The sequence below is a fragment of the Pseudochaenichthys georgianus genome, unplaced genomic scaffold (assembly GCF_902827115.2).
Source record: "Pseudochaenichthys georgianus unplaced genomic scaffold, fPseGeo1.2 scaffold_2027_arrow_ctg1, whole genome shotgun sequence".
NCBI classification, from domain to species: domain Eukaryota; kingdom Metazoa; phylum Chordata; class Actinopteri; order Perciformes; family Channichthyidae; genus Pseudochaenichthys; species Pseudochaenichthys georgianus.
This window is the reverse complement of record NW_027262736.1, coordinates 15,001-23,308: the sequence shown is the minus strand read 5'-3', so window position 1 is coordinate 23,308 and position 8,308 is coordinate 15,001. Positions and strand designations below refer to the sequence as shown.

Below are 8,308 nucleotides of genomic sequence, written 5' to 3'. Positions count from 1 at the left end.
TAATCCTAACCAAGTCTTCACCCTAAAATTAATGATCCCCCTTATGGGACCTCCAATTTGTCCCCATAAGGGCGGCGAGTCCTCACACGTGACTATGTAAACAGATTTAGGTCCCCACAAGTATAGTAATTCTAGACCACACACACACACACACACACACACACACGTATTCTCTTTGTGAAAGCGCTGAAAACGCCGGTGTTCTCCGCCTCTCCACATGGCTAGAGCGAGAGAAGAGTTATGGAGATACTGAGCCAAGGATGGAGGGAGGGAGGAGGGTGGAGGTTGTAACCTTTGAAGACCATTTACGTGCACTAAAACCGAACACACGACAGGAAATGGAAAACACCAACAAGCATAATAGGGCCTCTTTAAGTCTTTGTTTTGTATCATCTGATGACGGATAGAAATAAGGATGTAAGGACAAAGAACAAGGCAGCGCTTGTGTTCTGGTTGGACGCAGAATCTGGAGGGATGCCTTTGGAGTCGTGATGGAGCGCAGACACCTCGTCTCAAAGTCCTCCCTCTCGCCTGCGTCTCACGAATGGCTGGGAGCCAAAGAAACAGGGCTCGCCTCCATTATCTCCCTCTCGTCTCGCATTCCCCCCATCAGCACCACTCCACTCTCACTTTCAACACCATCGTTGTCCTTAAGTCTGTTATCTTTGAAAAATTAAGAATACCTTTTTTTGATTTCTAAATGTGAAAGAATAAACATCCTGATATTTCATGTAATGTTTATTTAATTTTGCATTGAAAGTGATGCATGTATGTGTTCTCTAGGTTTTAGTGCATGTAAATGGTCTGCAAAGGTTAAAATCCCTGCCTGAAACGCCTCCTTTGTTTACTTCCGGGACATAGTGACATCACCGTGTAACCCTCGCTCGTTTGTATCTGTCGAACGGCGATACAACAACACAGACTTTCACTTAGAGAGGCCCTGTTGTGGTTTTTGGGGCGTTCCCTTTCTGTCGTGTGTTCTCTAGGTTTTAGTGCAAGTTAGCGGTCTGCAAAGGTTAGAATCCCTGCTTGAGACGCCTCACAAAGAGCCTTTTGAACATCAAAGCATGGAGACATGTCCCAGGAGAGACATTGCAGTAATCCATATGGCTGTCCGTGTGTTTCTCCGTACAGTGAAGCGATACTGCAAGACATCGAGCCCGACCAGCAGCACGACCAGCAGCTACGCCCCGAGCAGCAGCAGCAGTCTGAGCTGTGGAGGAGGAGGAGGAGGAGGAGGAGGTATAGGTAAATACATATCTTTATATGGATGTAACCGGTGTCGATTGGCGGTGTCGGCGTTGTTGAAGGGCGAGACTCGAGCCAGCATACCGTTGAGGCGTTTATTTACTGACGGTGACAATATACAACAAATCAGCATTACATGAGGTATCCCTCGCACGGACTCTTCTCCCGTGGAACATTCACACGAAGGGCAGAGGACACAATGTGAAGAGGGGAAGTCCTCATACAAATAAGCTTCTGAGTACAGTGACTGCATTCTAGACCAGTCAGGTATTTAACGTTTAATAAATAAAGAACACAGAATTATTAAATACAAAACAGAATTTGTGGGATTATACTAAATTACTTACAAATAAATATTTAACAATAAACACCACTGCATATTTACAGCTGTTGCATTGTGGGAAACGGTATTTCCATCTCTCTGTCTGTACACACAAACAAAGATTGACAATACCTTTGCCTTTGAGGAGGAGGAAGCAGCGCCAGCAGCACCTGCAGTAAGAGCAGCTTCGACTACACTCACGACATGGAGGCGGCGCACATGGCGGCCACGGCCATCCTCAACCTGTCGACGCGCTGCAGAGAGCTGCCCCACGCTCTGGAGAAGTCTCAGGACCTGCTCACACAGGTACGAGGGCTCATGGACTCTCACGGCCAGATACATTCACTTTAACGAGTCGTCTGGTATGTTTTTAGGATATTCTGTGGATGAGATATCAAGTGAAATGTTGAAAATGAACTTGACAAAACGGCATTCAGTTATTACTTCATATTCAGGCTGTTCAATGCAATTCAAGGCCTTGTGAAGCACTGAAGTCACCGGCTCCTCCAACAGAGTATATATAGGACATAAGACAATTCAAACAGTGCAACAGAATGTTTTGAGATGTGTAAGTAGATGTAATATTTCATTCATGCAACTTTTATAGAATATTCCATGTTTTTTTACAACCTTAGTTGCATTTTTGTTGTTTTCTAATAATGATGACGTTGCACCGGGGTAATTGTTGAGGTATGGGAATGTGGTAAATTTACTAAAACATGTTTTAATTGAACCCAAAACGGTCTGTTTTTAAACATCCATTACCACATACACTCACTTCCTGTTTCTACTTTGAACCTCTTAGTTTCACCTTTGATTAAAAGCCATTAAGATCTGGATTAACTCTTTAACTTTCCCTTGTTCCCTCCAGATCTCAGCCGTCAACTTGGTGAGTACAATGTTATTATTCCTGAACAAATACTTAATAAAACTATTACAAAACACGACCCAAGCTGTAATAAAGTAAGCATCATCCTTTAAGGGTTAACACAAACTTTGCAAACTTGATAAAAAGTTTTAGAGCCCCGATATGGATCAGGTAGTCTGAGGGAAACCAAACTTCCACTCAGATCAATACTAACAATTTCAGGCATATTGATATTTTTTAGAATAATAAAAAGTGAGTCAAACTTTTAAAACCTGTGTTACAAAGTGTGGACTGAGTTGAGACTTTATATTATATATTATATGTCCATTAGGAATCATTAGTGTTGGCCTTAGGTCACAGCAGGCACATAGGAGGTGTGTCACGAACTTGGACACACAAGGTAAAGGACTCAAATGCACGGCCCGGGGACAGTAAAGCATTGTTTGTTTTCAAAGCCCTAAATGGGCTGCTCCGGCCTTTATAGCTGAACTCCACCAGCGCTGCACCCAGCCAGAGCTTTAAGGTCGGCTGATCAGCTGCTGCTGGTAGTGCCCAAGACCAGGCTCAAACCCCGAGGGCACCGAGCCTTCGCAGCGGCTGGCCCCAGGCTCTGGAACACTCTGCCCCTCCATGTGAGGTCGGCCCAGACCCTAGGGGCTTTTAAATCAACACTAACAACTCACTTCTTCTCCCTGGCCTTCTAGTCAGAGCGGAGCACGTCTCATGACACTTCCCTGTATGTGATTTTGTTGTAAAGTATTTTTATTGCATGTACAGCACTTTGGCTCGACCACAAAGCGTTTATATAAATAAAACTTGATTTGATTTGATAAGTAAATACGTTATTTAAAAAAAATAGAAATACAAAAAAAGATCGACGAGGTGACAAAAGGCTCAACAAGGCACAAAAGAAAACCGTTCGCCAAGTGAGGAACAAAACGTGCAAAGTAAATCAGGAGCATGAATCAGGCTTGGGATAAGATAAGTAACTGCTGGTACGCAGACTACGGACACGGAGACGAGACGAACTGACACAAGACAAGGGGAGACTGGGCCATTGAAACAAGAGGTAACTGCCAGGGGCGCGGCTGGCCCTGATTAGAGCGGGAGACCGGGGGTGTTTCTCCATCTCGAGGAAAGCTGCTCCAGAGCCACTATTTCAAGCATACTGCGCCATCGAGTGCCGCCGAAGGACTGCTCCAATGTCCAGCAAACTTGGAATTCTACCGAGCCCGGCGTACTTCGGTTGGAGACATTTCGAGGCTGCACATGTGTAGACTCCGCGGTCTTAAAATCCTCATAATGCTTTCCGCACGGACCAATTTCCCCAAATCTGTGGCGGAAAATGTAAGGACAATAGAACAATAATGTCATTGTTAGCTAATGAATGTTTCCATGCTGAACAACGGCAACATGACAACGCTTCCATTGGTCCCTCTTCTTTAGAGAAGACCAGGAAGTGATGGATACACGGATCGTGTTCCAACCAATAGGCACGCAGTGACTCTAAAGAATAATGACCACGCACCCACACACATTCAGACTAAAGGAACCAGCTGTTTGGAACATGAGAGAAGTAGAAAGTACAGGTATTTGAGTTCAACATGTAAGAAGTAGAAAGTACAGGTATTTGAGTTCAACATGTAAGAAGTAGAAAGTACAGGTATTTGAGTTCAACATGTGAGAAGTAGAAAGTACAGGTATTTGAGTTCAACATGTAAGAAGTAGAAAGTACAGGTATTTGAGTTCAACATGTGAGAAGTAGAAAGTACATGTATTTGAGTTCAACATGTAAGAAGTAGAAAGTATAGGTATTTGTGTTCAACATGAGAGAAGTAGAAAGTACAGGTATTTGAGTTCAACATGTAAGAAGTAGAAAGTACAGGTATTTGAGTTCAACATGAGAGAAGTAGAAAGTACAGGTATTTGAGTTCAACATGAGAGAAGTAGAAAGTACAGGTATTTGAGTTCAACATGTAAGAAGTAGAAAGTACAGGTATTTGAGTTCAACATGTAAGAAGTAGAAAGTACAGGTATTTGAGTTCAACATGTAAGAAGTAGAAAGTACAGGTATTTGAGTTCAACATGTAAGAAGTAGAAAGTACAGGTATTTGAGTTCAACATGTAAGAAGTAGAAAGTACAGGTATTTGAGTTCAACATGTAAGAAGTAGAAAGTACAGGTATTTGAGTTCAACATGTAAGAAGTAGAAAGTATAGGTATTTGTGTTCAACATGAGAGAAGTAGAAAGTACAGGTATTTGTGTTCAACATGTGAGAAGTAGAAAGTACAGGTATTTGTGTTCAACATGTAAGAAGTAGAAAGTACAGGTATTTGAGTTCAACATGTGAGAAGTAGAAAGTACAGGTATTTGAGTTCAACATGAGAGAAGTAGAAAGTACAGGTATTTGTGTTCAACATGAGAGAAGTAGAAAGTACAGGTATTTGTGTTCAACATGAGAGAAGTAGAAAGTTCAGGTATTTGAGTTCAACATGTAAGAAGTAGAAAGTACAGGTATTTGGGTTCAACATGTAAGAAGTAGAAAGTACAGGTATTTGTGTTCAACATGAGAGAAGTAGAAAGTACAGGTATTTGTGTTCAACATGAGAGAAGTAGAAAGTACAGGTATTTGTGTTCAACATGAGAGAAGTAGAAAGTACAGGTATTTGTGTTCAACATGTAAGAAGTAGAAAGTACAGGTATTTGTGTTCAACATGAGAGAAGTAGAAAGTACAGGTATTTGTGTTCAACATGTGAGAAGTAGAAAGTACAGGTATTTGAGTTCAACATGTGAGAAGTAGAAAGTACAGGTATTTGAGTTCAACATGTAAGAAGTAGAAAGTACAGGTATTTGAGTTCAACATGTAAGAAGTAGAAAGTACAGGTATTTGAGTTCAACATGTAAGAAGTAGAAAGTACAGGTATTTGGGTTCAACATGTAAGAAGTAGAAAGTACAGGTATTTGAGTTCAACATGTAAGAAGTAGAAAGTACAGGTATTTGAGTTCAACATGTGAGAAGTAGAAAGTACAGGTATTTGGGTTCAACATGAGAGAAGTAGAAAGTACAGGTATTTGTGTTCAACGTGTAAGAAGTAGAAAGTACAGGTATTTGAGTTCAACATGTAAGAAGTAGAAAGTATAGGTATTTGTGTTCAACATGTGAGAAGTAGAAAGTACAGGTATTTGGGTTCAACATGTAAGAAGTAGAAAGTATAGGTATTTGTGTTCAACATGTGAGAAGTAGAAAGTACAGGTATTTGGGTTCAACATGTAAGAAGTCAAAAGTCATCAGATAAATAAGTAGTGGAGTAAAGTACTGATACCAGAAACATGTAGTTAAGTACAGTAATGAAGTATTTGTACTTCCCACCTCTGCTCACCATCCTCCCCTCTCTTCCCTCCTCAGAGCCCGGTTGGAGATCTGGATGATGGCGGGGGAGTGGATGTGGGGGGGCAGCCCGGGGGTCCGGAGGGCAGCGGCACCGTGCTGACGCCCCTGCAGCCGATGTCTCCGCAGCGCCAGGCTCTGCTCAGCAGCCGGTGCTATCAGCTGAGCGAAGCCGACTGCTGGGACCTGCCCGTCGACTACAAGATCAAACGGATCGGGGACGAGCACGACCACAAAGAGGTAGAAGAAGGTCCACCACACAGAAAAACATCATACACGTTGTAGTTTATAGCTAACAGGCATCATACATGGTTTCCTGGGGTCATTTATATACAATAGTTTGAACGTATGATCATTCTCAATGGTTTCTTGGCGTGTTTTCTATACATCATTCAAAGTTTACGATCATCGTTAATTGTTTCTTGGGGTAATTTCTATCTCTTTTTTCAAAGTAAACAGTCAATGCCATTGGTTTCTGTGGGTAATACCTATAGATCAAAGTCTACAGTCATCAGCAATGCTGTCTCCTGGTCATTTCTGTAGAATAGTTGGAATGTTAATGGTTTCTTTGGTAATGTCTATACAATAGTTTAGTGTACAGGCATCATCAATAGTTTCCTGGGGTCATTTTGATCAAATAGTTGGAAGTAAACAGTCAACGTCATTGATTTCTTGGGGTCATTTCTATAAATCAACGTTTATTAACTTATACATTTTATTTCTGTTCAGTAGTTCAAAGTTTGGGTATATCATCAATGGTTTCCGGGCGTCATTTTGTATAATTCAAAGTTTAAAAGATGATCATGAATGTTTTCCTGGGTTTTTTAGGTATTTATTAAGGCCCTGTCACACCGTCCCGAAATGTACACCCGATGGACACACGATAAAGGAAATGTTCAAATTCGGCTGTGATCGTAGCAACATCGGGCCGTTCGTGAGGCATCTAAGCCATCGTGTGACCGCCGGTGGAGTTTCTCAGGCTCCGGCAGCAACTACATGAGCGGCAACTTCGTGTTATCATCGGGCATTCGCCCTCACTCTGATCGGGGCGAATGCCCGATGGCACCGATGATAACACGATGCCCTCACGATGGCCTTACGAAGGGCAACATGGACACACGAATTCAACACGAAAATGAACCTTCTCAAGGTCCTTCGGCTATTTGTTGGCATGCCAAAGATTTTGCCTCCGCTCACGAAGTTGCTGCCGGAGCCTGAGAAACTCCACCGGCGGTCATACGAAGGCTTAAGATGCCCTCACGAACGGCCCGATGTTGCTACGATCACAGCCGAATTTGAACGTTTCCTTTATCGTGTGTCCATCGGGTTGTTTATTGCACAACAAAATCATGTAAACATATTATGTAAATAACCCAATTTGTGTTCTGTGAAACTGAAAAGGATATAATATATTATTTTGAAGGCGAGTTGACAGGAAGTTGTTGTTGCTATGGAAACAACATTACGGAGAAAACGTAATATCTTCTACATATAAAGACGGAGAAAGTAAAGAACAACGTCTGAAGATATCAGTGCAGTATCATAGTACTGTAACATCATTGTTTTTGGTACTTTCGTTGCAGTTGTATGTCTTAAATGTAATGTACATGTTGCCTTCGTGTGTGGTTCGGGGCCATCTTCGTGCGAAATTCACAATTCCATATTCGTGTGTCCATCGGGTGTACACTTCGGGACAGTGTGACAGGGGCTTTAACAATATCTAAAAAAATACAGTTATCAGCAGCGGTTTCCTGGGGTAATTTCCATCCGATAGTTAAAGTTCTACAAGCGTCTTTTTATGGGTTCTATGGTTAAAAAGCATCATCAATGGTTTCCTGGGGTAACTTCTGTACAATAGTTCAAAGCCGGGGGTCATTTTTTATAATTCAAAGTAAAAAGATTTGGTTTCATTGGGTCGTTTATTTACATTAGTTTGATCTTTACAGTCATAATCAATGTTGCAATCACCAGGTATTGTCGATGCTTTGCTGGGGTAAGTTCACAGTCATCAGCAATGGCTTCTTTGGTTACATTTCAATAGTTCAACGTGTATAAACATCGTACAATATCATACAATGGGGTCAGTTCAAACTCGCCCGTCCACACTACGGCTTCGACAGCTTCAAAAACGGTTTCCAACGTGTCACTTTTCGCCGAACTGCATTGTGGGAAGCAGAGCGGAGCTTTCCTGGCGTTCCAGGCTGCAAAAGTTGAGCAATGTTCAACATTTGAAGCTTCTGAAGCTTTCGGTGGAAGCGTCAGCCAATCAAATCATACGCCCGTACAAGCTCTAGCCAATCAAACCGCTGCTTGTGTGTCAGGGGCGGGAGATTCATGTGATTGGTCGAGCTTCAGACACGCCCAGCTCCAAGCTTTTTTTGAAGCTGTAGTGTGGACGGGCCGTAACAAGTTCATCGATATGGAGGCAAGGGAAATGATACGTCTTAACTCCAACAGCCACCTAAAACGTTTCATTTGAAG

The 8,308-nt window shown here is 42.2% G+C and overlaps 1 protein-coding gene across 1 annotated transcript in view; it reads left to right on the top strand.

Moving 5' to 3' along the window:
* Positions 1 to 491: 491 nt before the first annotated feature.
* The window catches only part of LOC117441833 (myelin transcription factor 1-like protein), a 19,961-nt gene continuing 12,144 nt past the window's right edge, over positions 492 to 8,308 (top strand). Inside the window, exons 1-5 of the mRNA XM_034077849.1 lie at positions 492 to 654; positions 1,135 to 1,248; positions 1,716 to 1,876; positions 2,442 to 2,459; positions 5,846 to 6,067. Of these exons, the coding sequence (XP_033933740.1) occupies positions 492 to 654; positions 1,135 to 1,248; positions 1,716 to 1,876; positions 2,442 to 2,459; positions 5,846 to 6,067 (678 nt within the window). The remainder of the gene's footprint in view (positions 655 to 1,134; positions 1,249 to 1,715; positions 1,877 to 2,441; positions 2,460 to 5,845; positions 6,068 to 8,308) is intronic.